Here is a 14,175-nt window from a genome sequence, read left to right as displayed (position 1 = left end):
TGTGTGTGTGTGTGTGTGTAAATGTCTGTGTCTGTGTCTGTGTCCGTGTATGAGTTGGTATCGGTTTGAGGGCCGATGCGTCCGTCAGTGCGTTCAGTGATCGTGTAGTGTCTGTGTGCGGCAGGAGACATCTCGGTATATTATATGAACACGTATGTATGTGTAGCTCCTTGACTCTGTCACTACTACCCCTTTGTCTCCCCCCCCCCCCATGAGTTGTCTTTCCCTGAGCATAGAAGCAACGAAGAAATGCGGTGACCGTTCCAGTTCTGACTGCCGCCAGCAAGCTATCCGGAAAAAATAGATTAAAAAAAAAAAAAAAAAACAGCAACAAAAAACAGCAGTAATAAAGAGGCACAGTGTCGGGGGTTATTGCATCATAGAGAAATGGAAGCAAACGAACAACAAAAATTGTAGTATACTTACCGGCGAAATGAATAATGACGTTGTCGATGGTGGTGGTGTTTTTTTATTTTGTTGTTGTTTTTGTTTTTTGTTTTGCTTTTGTTATTTGTTTTATGTTGTTGTCTGTTTGGTTTTTGGGGTTGGTTTTTTTGTTGTTGTTTTTTTTTTTTTTTTTGGGGGGGGGGTAGGGCGGGGGGACCCGGGGGGGGGGGGGGTAATACTGAAAATTCTGGCAAAATTAGGTTAAACGGAGCAAGAGGTCGCTGTCGAGGGTATGTGCGAGAGATTGAGAGAGAGGGAGAGATGACAAATGACCAAGTCTTTATTTTCGAAAGACATGTTCGTTTATTTGTTTGTTTTGTTGTTGTTGGGTTTTTTTCTGGTTTTGTTGTTGTTTTTGGGGGCTGGGCTCTTTGTTGACATACAATACAACATGTGAGAAAAAAAAGAAGAAAAAAAAGAACACATAAAGAACGATCATACCAGTTAGTAATGTAATGTATACAGATTGCTATTCCATGAGTTGCCGTAGAGAATGTCTTGAAAGCGTGACAAATTATTAAATTATTAATTATTAACAACCACATCAACATTGCCCTCTCTAATGGGTATGGTAATGGAAGTTTACATGCATCAATTTTGCTATGATTTTATGGAAAAAAATATTCAAAAAGATGATAAAAATATAAACAAGCATCCATTCTCTCTCTCTCTCTCTCTCTCTCTCTCTCTCTCTCTCTCTCACACACACACACACACACACACACACACACACACACACAATACACACACACACGCACACACATACACACACAAACGCACGCACGCACACACACACACACACACACACACACACACACACACACACACACACACACACACACACACACACACAGTACGAGAGAGGAAGAGAGAGAGACGGGGGGTACGAAACGAAACGAAACGAAATTTTATTTAACCAGGGAAGTAAGTTAAGCAATTAATATGTTTTTTTTTCTACCCAGCCCTGGGAGAGAGACAGACAGACAGAAAGACAGACAGAGACAGTGGCAGTGACAGAGACATAACAGCAGACAGAGAGAGAGAGAGAGAGAGAGAAACCCCGTCGCTTCAATACGGGTCATGGCCTATTTTGAATGACACATTTGTTTTTTTCAGTTCAGGCTTTTTTGTGTTAAACGATTTGAAAGAGAGAGCGAGAGAGAATTTGGAGAGAGGGGAGGGGGGGGGGATTGCAAAGAGAAGAGATCGGACGGGAAGGGTGGGAAGAAAGAAAAGACGAAAATATAAAACGAAACAAGCAATGAAAGACAAGGGAAATCGGAAAGTGCTTTTCTTCTTCTTCTCCTCCATCTCCTCCTCCTCCTCCCCCTCCTCCTCCTCCTTCTCCTCTTTCTCCTTCTTCTTCGTCTTGTTCATCTTCTTCTTTTTCTTCTTCTCCTACCTCTGTGTTTATGGGCTGAAGCTCCTTCGTTTACTCCTATGTAGGAGTGAGCTTTTACGTGTATGATAATTTTCACCCCACAGTCTTGACAGCTATACTCCCCATTTTCGGGGGCGGGTGTGTGTAGGGGAGGGGGGGACAGGGGGGAGCGGGGGGAGGGTTCATGCTGGATCTGTTCATGTTTCCACAACCCACGGAACGCTCACATGAACTACATGATCTTTAACGTGCGTATTTGATCCTTTGCGTGCATATTCAGACGAAGGGCGTTGAGACACTAACATGTCTGTCTGTTGACCCGGGAGATCGGAAAATATCTGCACTTTTGATCCACCAGGTACGCCATATAACCGGGGATGGAACTCCGGAAAAACTCGGGCAAGAATCCAGTCCGCTAACAGTTCGGCCGCTGCACTCGTCGAAAACTGTTTGTTGGTGCCGAAAGGGATGGGGAGAGGGGTAACGGGGAGGTGGAGTGGGGGGTGCGGGGGGTGGGGTTTGGGGGGGGGGCAGAGAAAACCTGGTGAATAGAAAACAAAACCACTGAGGATAAAGAAGACAATGAGAAAGAGATGAAAAGAAAAGGTGGGGGGAAACACACACAACCGACCCACAGAGAGAAAGAGAGAGAGAGAAGGGAGGAGAGTCCACTTCATGAAAAACCTCCTCACGAAAATCACCAGAACGACAAACTGACTGCAGGGAAAGGGGAAGGCTGGCTGGGGGGTAGGGGGGGTGATGAGGGGGAGTGGGATGGCGGGGCAGGGGGAGGTGGGGGGGAGTTGAGGATTGGATCGATAGTCCATGTGACGGAGTCCGTGTTCTTTTATGACCAGCCAGACTGAATGAGCGATGCCTTTCAGATGTGCATCAAAGGGTGCGTTTTTGTGTGTGTGTGTGTGTGTGTGTGTGTGTTTTCTTTAGGAGACTACAGAGAGAGAGAGGCAGAGTGGCAGACACACAGACACACATACAGAGGAGGACAGGTATATATATAGAGAGAGTACCTGCATGAGAATTGGACACAGACTTCACCTGTCCCCCGTCCCCCATCCCCTGACCCCGGCCTTCTCCTTATCACTGCATCCACCTCCCCGCGTCTTCTTCTCTCAGGACAAAAAAAAAAAAAAAAGAAATATTTTATTTCTGTCTAGTGACGCACGTGCAAGAAACATTGGGATGACGTCTTCCCTGACATCAGCAACACTCTGAGTTGTGCTGTCCATGAGGACAGTACGTTACAAGTCAGAAGAGATCCTGAACCTTGACAAAACGCACATGACCATGCGATGTGTTGTGATTTTATTTTTCCTGCATTCCACAACATGTATGAGAGTCACTCGTGTCCGACTCTGATCATCAGAACGGCTGTGGAGGCTGACCCGACTACCTGGACTGGAACTTGATCATAGCGGACAGTGTCTTGCCCGAGTCACAGCCCGACTCTCAAAGTGCATAGAGCTTCAAGAATGATTATGCGCTTTAACACGATGTCGTCAATATCCGCGTTTCTTGCCCTGTACTTTTCCGTTTAGAGGACGGTAAAGGTAGTAAACTGGTTCGTAACATTGTAATAATCATATACTCTGCATTTCTTCTCCTCCTGTCTTTGGCCTTCTTTACGTCGTTCGACTCGGGAAGAAATGTAGAGTATATATGGCAATATTATTAACCAATTTACAACTTTTTACTTCGTCGCAACGAAAGTGAATGGAAAGAACACGAGGGAAGAAGTGTAGAGTATATAATTGTTACAATGTTATTAACCAATTTACAACTTTTTACTTCTTCAGAACGAAAGTGAATGGAAAGAACACAAGGGAAGGATTTGTATATTGACACAATGTCTTGATAGATAGATAAATTAATGAATAAAAAAAAAATAATAATAAATAGATAAATAACTCTGCAGGCCAGGAGGGCTTTGGGACAGTCGGCGTTACCTATGTAGATTCATGTCGCTTCGTGGAAAGAGAGAGAGCAGACAGGCTGATCCTTCACCCCCACCTCCATTTTTTTTTATTTTATTAACACATCCGTGACCGTGTGACATAGTGGTGCATGTATTCCAGAACGCCGACCAGATGTTGACCCTCGGCCGCTCCAAGCCGGAAGGGGGCGCCACGGAGGATGGGGCGCCCGGAACTCGCTCCCTGTCTGACGCTCAGCGCATGCGCAAAGTGATCATGGAGCTGGTGGAGACGGAGCGAGCCTACGTGAAGGTGAGATTGGTTTTAAGGGTTGGTTGGCTGGTTGGTTGGTGTGTTGCTTGGTAAACGTGAGGTAAAGTCCTATTTTAGCATCCTAAATTATTGCACATATTTTACCGGCATTTTTGACTCACTTGTTTAAACAAAGTGAGTCTATGTTTTAACCCGGTGTTCGGTTGTCTGTGTGTGTGTGTGTCTGTGTGTCCGTGGTAAACTTTAACATTGACATTTTCTCTGCAAATACTTTGTCAGTTGACACCAAATTAGGCATAAAAATAGGAAAAATTCAGTTCTTTCCAGTCATCTTGTTTAAAACAATATTGCACCTCTGGGATGGGCACAAAAAAAATGAAGCCTAATTATATGCAAACTGCATTTACTGTTATACTCGTATTTATATTTTTTGTATTCTCTAAACTTGGCACTTTGATCTGATATTCTGACCCAACAACGAGAGCAGTCATTATTATCATTTTTTGTTCAAACAGGAACTTCTTTTGCTAAGCATGGAAGTTTTATTTATTTTGCAAATGTTTTGGTGCAGATAGTAAAAAAGGGAAAGTACTCTGTAATTAATGCTAGGGGACTTAATTCGAATCTGGTTAGCTTTATAATAACAAATACAGAACATATTTTAATGATTAGATTTTTTTTTTAAGTGTATCACAAGTGAGTCTTGATTGCTATGCCTCTCTTGTTGTGCATGTTTTAAACGATATCACTGTCAGAGATGTTGTAACCCATTTCCAGTGGATTTTGACTTTTTATTTTGTGCGTAATTTTACTCGGTTTGGATGCGGAGTCAGTCTCTAAACCAATGTGCCACCATCTTGCCTTTTCCGTTGTTCGTCCCACAAACCCTGGAAATGTAACCAACAGGTGCAATGACTTCGGGTGGTTTTGAGGGGAACCTGGTTAGTGGATTTGTGTGTTGTTGAGATGTTTTGAGGGGAAGGCTGGTTGTTGGTGTGTGTGAGGTGGTTTTGATGGGTTGATTGATTGGTTTGTGTGTTGCTTGGCGAAGGTGTGAGGGCTTTGAGGGAGGACAGGTTTGCTGGTCAGGTGGGTGGCTGGGTCCGTTTGGTGCTTTGTGGAGGGGGATAGTGTTGAGGGGTTAGTTTGTTGGTTTGTGAAACTGAGATGTTTTTAGCGGGTGGCTGGTCGGTGGTGTGTTGTTTGGTGAACGGGAGGTGGTTGTGAGGAGTTGGGTAGTTGGTTGGTGTGTTATATGGTGAAGGTGAGGTGGTTTTGAGGTTGGTGTGTTATATGGTGAAGGTGAGGTGGTTTTGAGGTTGGTGTGTTATATGGTGAAGGTGAGGTGGTTTTGAGGTTGGTGGTTGATGTGTTATGTGGTGAAGGTGAGGTGGTTTTGAGGTTGGTGTGTTATATGGTGAAGGTGAGGTGGTTTTGAGGTTGGTGGTTGGTGTGTTATATGGTGAAGGTGAGGTGGTTTTGAGGTTGGTGGTTGGTGTGTTCTGTGGTGAAGGTGAGGTGGTTTTGAGGTTGGTGGTTGATGTGTTATATGGTGAAGGTGAGGTGGTTTTGAGGTTGGTGGTTGGTGTGTTGCTTGGCGAAGGACTGACGGTTTTGAGTTTTGGCAGGTTTGCTGATCGGTTGGTTGGGGTGGGTGGGTGGATGGATGGATGTGGTGCTTTTTGAAGGGAGAGTAAGATAGTTGGTTGGTGTGTTTATTTGATGAAGGTGAAACGGTTTTGAGGGATTGGCTGGTTGGCTGGTGTGTTGCTTGGTGAAGGTGTGATGGTTTTGATGGATGGCAGGTTTTGCTGGTCGCTTCCTTGGTTGGTGGATGCACTCCCACGGTCACTCGTGAACACGGGTGGGCTTTTCACTTGTGTCTAACCCCTGCCCTGAAGGCAGTCATGATGATACGATTCAATCCAGAGCTTTACCATTTTGCCATCCTTTCATAATATGCTATGATAAAATAAATAAAAGATTTTTTAAAAGGGGTGGCGCTCTCATTGTAGCGATGCGCTCTCCCCGGGGAGAGCAGCCCACATTTCACACAGAGAAATCTGTTGCGACACAAGAGTGATACAATGCAGGGCAAAACAATACAAGTCAATGCAATACAACACAATGCAACAGAACACAATACAACACAATGCAACACAACGCAATACAACACAATACAGCACAACACAGTTCAACTCAATACAGCAGAATACAATACAACACAACACAACACAACACAACACAACAACACAGTACAGTACAATACAGTACAACTCAACACAACACAACACAGAAAATGAAACACAACACAACACAACACGACACGATACGATCCCCAGGACTTGCTGTGCCTGCTGACCCGCTACCTGGAGCCCCTGAAGGAGGAGACCTTCCTGACGTCAGACAAGGTGTCGGAGCTGTTCGGCAACATCACGGAAATCGTGCAGTTCCAGCAGCAGTTCCTCCACAGTCTGGAACAGGCCATTGAGCTGGAGCCAGACTTCTTCACCACCGATGACACCAAGCTCTTCAAGGTGAGGGGTACAATGCAGTCCATCTTCGTTCATCCTTTTTATTATTATTATTATTATTATTATTATTACTACTACTACCTTTTTCTATATTATAATTATTATTTATTTATTTATGTAAGCTTATCTCTACCTGCCACAGGTACCATGTAACCCTGTGCTACCTGTCACATGCGGGCAGATGGAGCTCGACAGCCCGGGAAGGCAGTCCATCTAAGACAAGGAAAAGTCTGAAGTAAAACCCATGAAGTGCTAAGGAATGCAGGACAGTCTCGACATGCATTGACCCTGGGTCCATGGCCATGCCCCGACTTTCAGTAGCCGCGCCCCCGTGCCTCCGAGGAAGGTTTTTGAGCCAGAGGCTAGGACAAGGACAGTCTGATATAAAACCTACGACCTGAGGACCTCACTGTCACCGTCCCAGCTTGCTAGGCTATGGCAGATGAACCACGGGTGTAAAGGGTGGGGCCAGTACTGCGCACACTGCACTCCACCTAAAAATTCCATTGCGCAGGCTTGAAGGACACGTCCACGTCCGCGCCACCAACTATTCCAAGCCCTGCTGATCGAGAGACCTGGCGACGCACCATCCACCAAGCTGTCTCCTCCTTCGAAAACAACCGCAGGGCCAGCCTTGAGGACAAACGCAGAAGGAGGAAGAACCACGACGCTGCAGCCGCGAACCCAGACCAGACTTTCCCTTGCAACCGCTGCGGCCGACTCTGCTTTTCCCGCATTGGCCTTGTCAGCCATGAGCGTGCCTGCATCAGACGTGGACAACGCCGTTCCTAGATCTTCGTTAGCGAAGCCAGGCCATGATGATGATCTATTATTTATTCCCCTTTTTTTTCTTTTTTCTTTTTTTTTTCTTTTTTTTTTTCTCAAGGCCTGACTAAGCGCGTTGGGTTACGCTGCTGGTCAGGCATCTGCTTGGCAGATGTGGTGTAGCGTATATGGTTTTGTCCGAACGCAGTGACGCCTCCTTGAGCTACTGAAACTGAAACTGAAACTCATCCATTTGGAAGTCAGAGTGTGTGTCCACAGGCTCGTCACTCACCCTTCACACTATCTCAGCCAACAGCCAAGTCCAACACACTCGCAACATGACAAATGTTGGACAAAAGCGATGCATAAAGCTGAATACGCACAAGCAAGTAACACAACACATACATTTTTCCGACACCCCCCCCCCCCTTCCCCCCACGTCCCCTTACCGTCCGCACGCACGCGCACACACACACACACACATTCTCTCTCTTTCTCTCTCTCTCTCTCTCTCTCTCTCTCTCTCTCTCTCTCTTTGTAAAATAACGTGAATATTAAGAAACACAATATCAGAACAAGAAATGCATCTATGAAATCATTATAAATTGTTATATGGCAGGTTTAGTACGGGGCTGGATGGAGAAGCCGAGGGTGGTCGACTGGGTGTTGAGGGAGTGATATTTCTCCAGCATTTATTACGTACAAAATAGATAAAATTACAATTAAAAAAAAAGACGTCTTCACATTTTCACAGAATGTCTGATTCAATGTCCATGGATGTATGAGGAAGCTGAGAAATGCTGGTTGTCACACAGAGAGTGCTGTTTTCCATCGGCGGTTCTTTCCTCTACTACGCCAACCACTTCAAAGTGTACAGCTCCTTCTGCGCCAGTCACTCCCGGACACAGAAAATACTCAACCCCGGTGAGTGGATCTGCAGGCAGCAGCTGTTTCTGCACTTTCTTCTTGGTCTTCTTCGTCGTCTTCTTCTTCTTCATTATTATCATCTTTCTTCTTCTTCTTCTTCTTCTTTTTCTTCTTCTTCTTCTTCGTCGTCATCATCATTATAATCTTCTTCTTCTTCTACTTCTTCTTCTCCTCCTCCTTCTCTTCCTCCTCCTCCTCCTCTTCCTTCGTCTGTTCTTCCTCTTCTCCTTCTTCTTCTTCTTCATCATCATCATCTCTTCATCATCCTCCTCTTCCTTCGTCTTCTTCTCCCTTTCTTTCTTCTTTTTCTTTTCTGACTCCTCCTCCTCCTCCATCTTCTTCTCATTAATGTCACTGTCATCACGCTAGTGCTCATTAACAGATCGACATCAATTATCGCGGACATAGCAGCACTCCACAGAGCGCAAGTACAGTCTCACTGAAATGAAGCAGATTTTCGCCGATCTCAGAGGAATATACGTTTTACAGTGGAGCTCAGTCTCGGCAGATTGTTACTGACCAAGGCTGTTTCACTTCGTTCACTCGTATGCACGAGTGGACTTTAACGTGTATCACGGTTTTTGCCCCCGCCATGTAGGCAGTCATATTCCCTTTTCGTAGAGAGGGGTGCTTGCCGGTTATGTTCTTGTTTCCATAACCCACCGGACGCTGATATGGATGACGGGGTCTTCAACTGGGTATTTGATCTTCTGCGTGCGTATACACACGAATGGGGTTGAGGGACCGACAGGTCTGCACATCTTTTGATCTTGGAGATCGGGAAAATCTCCACTCTTCACCCACCAGGCGCCGTAACGGGGATTGGAACCTGGGACCCTCAGATTGAAAGTTCCAATGGTTTGACCGCTCAGCTGTAGCGCTTGTCTTGTGACTGTTTAAAGGGTCCTCTTCCTCCCCCTGTTTTATGTCGTATCAGTGACAGTCCACATTGCCGGAGATGCCTGTTTCTGTAGTGATACCTATCTGAGAACCCTGTGACTGCTGGATCCTGCTGAAGTGATTTCAGTGTGGCATGAGAAATAAACTGATACCACATGAATAGAAATCACATATGTCAATGTTCGGGTTATGCAATTTATTCAGTGCTGGGAAGAAAACACAACTTAATCTAAGTAGATTCATAAAACTTGGAAAGGGTGTGTAACTTTTGTTACATGTAAAACATACTTGTCAGTATGTTTAAGTTTGATTTGTTGTGTTGCAAATCATCATTAGCGTGTGTGTGTGTGTGTGTTCGCGTGGGTGTGCGTTTTTGCATGTTTCGGAGACATCGTTGGACTGAAGTTGTGATTCAATGAGTATGTATTGTTATTGTATCTTCCACACCCCAAAAGGGGCAAAAGGATTAAATTTCTTTGAATCTTTGAATCTTTTGAGTTCGAAATGTAATCACTGCATTTTGTGTCCTTATCACTGATGTAATTGATTTTGCAATCCCAAGAGGAAGAAACCCAAACAGAAAATACTGACTGACATCCTGACATGTAAGCTGTGTCTCATCTCAGTAGGGTGACGGCCCTTCACTGATGAGCATACTTCTCAGCAGCAGTAAATGGGGTTAATCAGACTTTTCCTTTTCAGAAACCGTCACTGTCAACACTTACTGTCTATGTAAATGTGAAATTCAATCGTTGCTCATTGAATTCTGCAGTGTTCTGAATGTGTGTTTGACCTGTCTTCTTTGTCTGTTCTCAAACGGGAAAGAGCATACAATTTTGACAAGTTGCTAATTACTATCCGACTAGTTTTATTTGATATATTTGATTATTGTAATATCAATGTACCTTTTTTGTCAGTTTGTGTCGAGTCTTCTCATTACTCGTTGAATTTGTAAAACGTCGCACGCTGGTTATTATGGCGTTATAGAAGATGTGTAATCAAAAGCTCAAGAGAAAAAAAATTCAAAGCCCTGTGGGCGAAATTCAGCTGTTTTCGTTGGCCGAATTTTGATCACGTATTCCAGGCCATGCATGATTATCATTGACCAGTGGGGGGGGTTTTGGCAGAACTAGGACTTTAGTTCGGCTCTGCTGGGTGTGCGGCCTTTTCTTCCTGCAGCCCCAATTCCATTTTCTCGGTGTTCAATAGCTGTGAAGGGCTCCCCACACAGTCAGACAATTATTCGCGTGTTTGACAGTTTTGCTTCGAGCCCACGGCTTTCATCGATTTCTTTGGGGCCCTGCCTCTCGTGTCCTGGAGGGGTAGGGGGTGAAGGGTGATGGGGAGGGGGAGAGAAAAGGAAGTTTCATCATGGCAAACGTGATGTTGCCTTTATGTGTGTGTGTGTGTGTATGGGGGGGTGTTGGTGGGAAGGAGGAGGAGGGGTAGGTGGAGGGTTGGAGGATGCAGAACCACGAGCGCAGTTTGTGTATTAATTTTGTTCTGTGAATGGGTTTGGATGTTCTGCTCCGCTGGGTCACTAGTGTTCGTGCAGGAACAGTTCCTTACCGAAGGTTGTGTTGTTGGTGGTGGTGCTGTTCTTTGTTGACTGTTCAGAGCTACAGTTTGTCTTTTTATGAAGATCGTAGTTGGTTGTCTCTCTCAAGTCTCTCTACCCTCCATGTCCGTGTGTGTGACTGCTTACATACAAACCCATAACACGGGTACGCACTCATACACACATAAACACACACACACACACGCACGCACGCACGCTCACACACACACACACACACACACACACACACACACACACACACACACAAGACCCCACTCCACCCCCACCACCACCACCACACGCACGCACGCCCAGACCTAACTATCCAAGCTGACCACTGTCTCGCTGTGTGGTGGTGGTCCCCCCCCCTCCCCACAGACGCCAACGAAGCCCTGAGGGAGTTCCTGCTGGCCAGGAACCCCAAGCAGCAGCACTCGGCCACCCTGGAGTCCTACATGATCAAACCCATCCAGCGCATCCTCAAGTACCCGCTGCTGCTGCAGCAGCTGTGTGCACACACTCTGCCTGCCACGGATGAACGTCACCACCTCACGGGTACGTATGATAATGATAATGATGATAATGATAGTGATAATGATAAAATGCAGGCTTGTGATACGAAACTCTCGGGAGAGCTGGACAGTACGTTCTTCAAAGAAGAAGCGAAGAAGCCCCCACCCCCTCCCCCGCCCTGACACATCACAGATTGTGCTCACCGCGCTTTGTAATAGAATATACAAAATCAAGACTGACTGACGTAAAATATGTGCCAAGTCAACACAGTCTCACTTGAAGACTAAGCGACATAAAACTGTAAATCAACACAGGCGCCATCACCACAAGTCACAAATCACACAGGCGCAAATCACAGCAAAACTTTGCACACCACATTCATCGTTGTCAAAAATAAACTCCAAGGAAGCATGTATCACAAAAAACACTCTTAAAAAAAACAAAAAAACCGCGAACCCCCACCACACCCACCCCACCTTCACTACCCAGAACCCCAGTACCCCCTCCCCACTCCCCCCACCCCCGACCTCCCTCCATGAGGTGCTGAGGAAGAGGTTCTGGAGTGTTGGCCGCGTCCGCCTGGGAAGCGAGAGATCCTCAGAGCGCACTGGTTGGATTCCCACAGTATTTTCAGCCTGTATTTTCTGCCCCTCCCCCCCCCCCCCCCTCCTCTACTAGACCTTGATTGGTGGTCTGAACGCTAGTCATTCTGATGATCTCTTCTTCTTCTTCTTCTTCTTCGTTCATGGGCTGCAACTCCCCATTCATTCGTATATAAACGAGTGGGCTTTTACGTGTAGAAATATATTTACCCCTGCCATGTAGGCAGTCATACTCCCGTTTTCGAGATGGGTAGGGGGTTATTATTATTATTATTATTCGTCAAATGGATACCACAATACCTCACTGGCCCGACCCGACTCGAGTGATCCCGAAGCTCTTTGAGACTGTGTGGAGGACCTGAAGCGTACAACTGCCTTCATCGCGGAGACAGGGGTGTCCATCTGACTAAAGGGAAGAAGAACCCCCGCCCTTCCCGAAAATGGACTGTGACTGCCTACATGACTGGGGTCCATTTATGTCTTCTGTGCATCAGCAGAACACACTGGTTCGATTCCCACAGTATTTTCAGCCTGTATTTTCTGCCCCTCCCCCCCTCCTCTACTAGACCTTGATTGGTGGTCTGAACGCTAGTCATTCTAATGATCTTCTTCTTCTTCTTCTTCTTCTTCGTTCATGGGCTGCATATCCCCATTCATTCGTATATAAACTGCAGAAATGTAAAGGAGGAAGGTAACAAAAATGGTTAATACACGTATGTCGCAATCCAGTGTCTGTGAGGGTCTGGGTTCGAATCCTGCTCTCGCCATTTCTCCCAAGCGTCTGGTCATTCGGATGAGACGATAAACCGAGGCCCCCGTGTGTAGCACGCACTTGGCGCACTGATAAAGAACCCATGGCAACAAAGGTGTTGTGTCCTCTGGCAAAATCCTGCACAAAAAGTCCACTCTGATAGGTACACAACTATGCATGCACTCAAGGCCTTGCTGTCGCGTTGGGTTATGCTGCTGTCCGGCATCTGTCAAGCAGATGTGGTGTATTTGTATTTGTATTTGTCTTTTTATCACAACAGAATTCTCTGTGTGAAATTCGGGCTGCTCTCCCCAGGGAGAGCGCGTCGCTACACTACAGCGCCACCCATTTTTTTGTGTATTTTTTCCTGCGTGCAGTTTTATTTGTTTTTCCTATCGAAGTGGATTTTTCTACAAAATTTTGCCAGGAACAGCCATTTTATTGCCGTGGGTTCTTTTACGTGCGCTAAGTGCATGCCGCACACGGGACCTCGGTTTATTGTCTCATCCGAATGACTAGCGTCCAGACCACCACACAATGTCTAGTGGAGGGGGAGAAAATATCGGCGGCTGAGTCGTGATTCGAACCAGCGCGCTGAGATTCTCTCGCTTCCTAGGCGGACGCGTTACCTCTAGCCCATCACTCCACATCTGTCCGAACTCAGTGACGCATCTTTGAAAAACTGAAAACAGGAAACCCATTTGGCCATCACAGCTCCCTGTCATTTTCTGAATTTCCAGAGGGAAATGAAGGGTTTGAAATAAATTGCTGGAAACACATTTTTGTAGTTGCGTTATTTCGTTTGCAAAAACCTTTCAGCTGTTAAAAAGCACTTCGGTGTTTTCCTACAAACATTAGTTGGATCACGGGGGGGAGAATAGGATCTATGTGTTAGCAGGGCTTGCTTTACACACGTTATAAGAAATGTAGACAAAATTAATGTCCCCATCTCTATTTCACTGATGAGTCACAAACTCTGAACTCACTTCAGCTTCACAGCTTTGTTGCTGTCTTCTTTCCGTTTGAAACTGGGTGTTATGGCCTTTCCTTAACTCTTTCCATACGAATGGCGAAAGAGACGACGTTCACAGCGTTTCACCCCAATTACCATCATCAAAATATTGCAAGCGGAAGGCTGTTATACTGAAGAGGTGAATGTTGACAAAGAATGCCACAATTCTGACGACGGAAGCTAAAGGTTGGGTCATTGAGACACCCACTGAACATTCAAGGGGTCTGTGTCGAGGAGAAGAGAGGACTGGCCGTACTGAGTGAGTTAAGCAAGTGATGGGTTTAGATTGAAAAAAAAAAAAACTAACAAAAATAAATGCATACAACACTTTAATGTTTTCTGTTTTCTCATCAGCTAATAGTATTACCCCAACGTCTAACTTTGTAGTGTTTTGTTGTTGTTGTTGTTGTTGTTTGCTTTGTCTATTCCCAAAACGTTTCCAATTATTTTGGAGAAGATATGAGGGAATTAAGTTTTCGTCTGTCAAGCACAACACACCACCATCTAAGATCTCTCTGTACGCTCTGCGTTATGTGCCCGCTCTGTGTTGTGTGCCCGCTCTGTGTTGTGTCTCCTTTCTC

General features: G+C 45.6%; 1 protein-coding gene across 2 annotated transcripts in view; it reads left to right on the top strand.

Annotated features, from left to right (window-relative positions):
• Positions 1-14,175, top strand: part of LOC143297901 (protein still life, isoform SIF type 1-like) — a 355,426-nt gene that overhangs the window by 332,817 nt on the left and 8,434 nt on the right. For both annotated transcript variants that reach the window (XM_076610448.1, XM_076610447.1), the window contains exons 19-22: positions 3,922-4,071; positions 6,375-6,569; positions 8,147-8,255; positions 11,095-11,271. In XM_076610448.1, coding sequence (XP_076466563.1) covers positions 3,922-4,071; positions 6,375-6,569; positions 8,147-8,255; positions 11,095-11,271 — 631 coding nt within the window. The remainder of the gene's footprint in view (positions 1-3,921; positions 4,072-6,374; positions 6,570-8,146; positions 8,256-11,094; positions 11,272-14,175) is intronic.

This window comes from Babylonia areolata, chromosome 23 (genome assembly GCF_041734735.1).
Source record: "Babylonia areolata isolate BAREFJ2019XMU chromosome 23, ASM4173473v1, whole genome shotgun sequence".
Taxonomy (NCBI): domain Eukaryota; kingdom Metazoa; phylum Mollusca; class Gastropoda; order Neogastropoda; family Buccinidae; genus Babylonia; species Babylonia areolata.
Note: the sequence above shows the minus strand (reverse complement) of the source record. Positions and strands in the feature narration are given on the sequence as shown.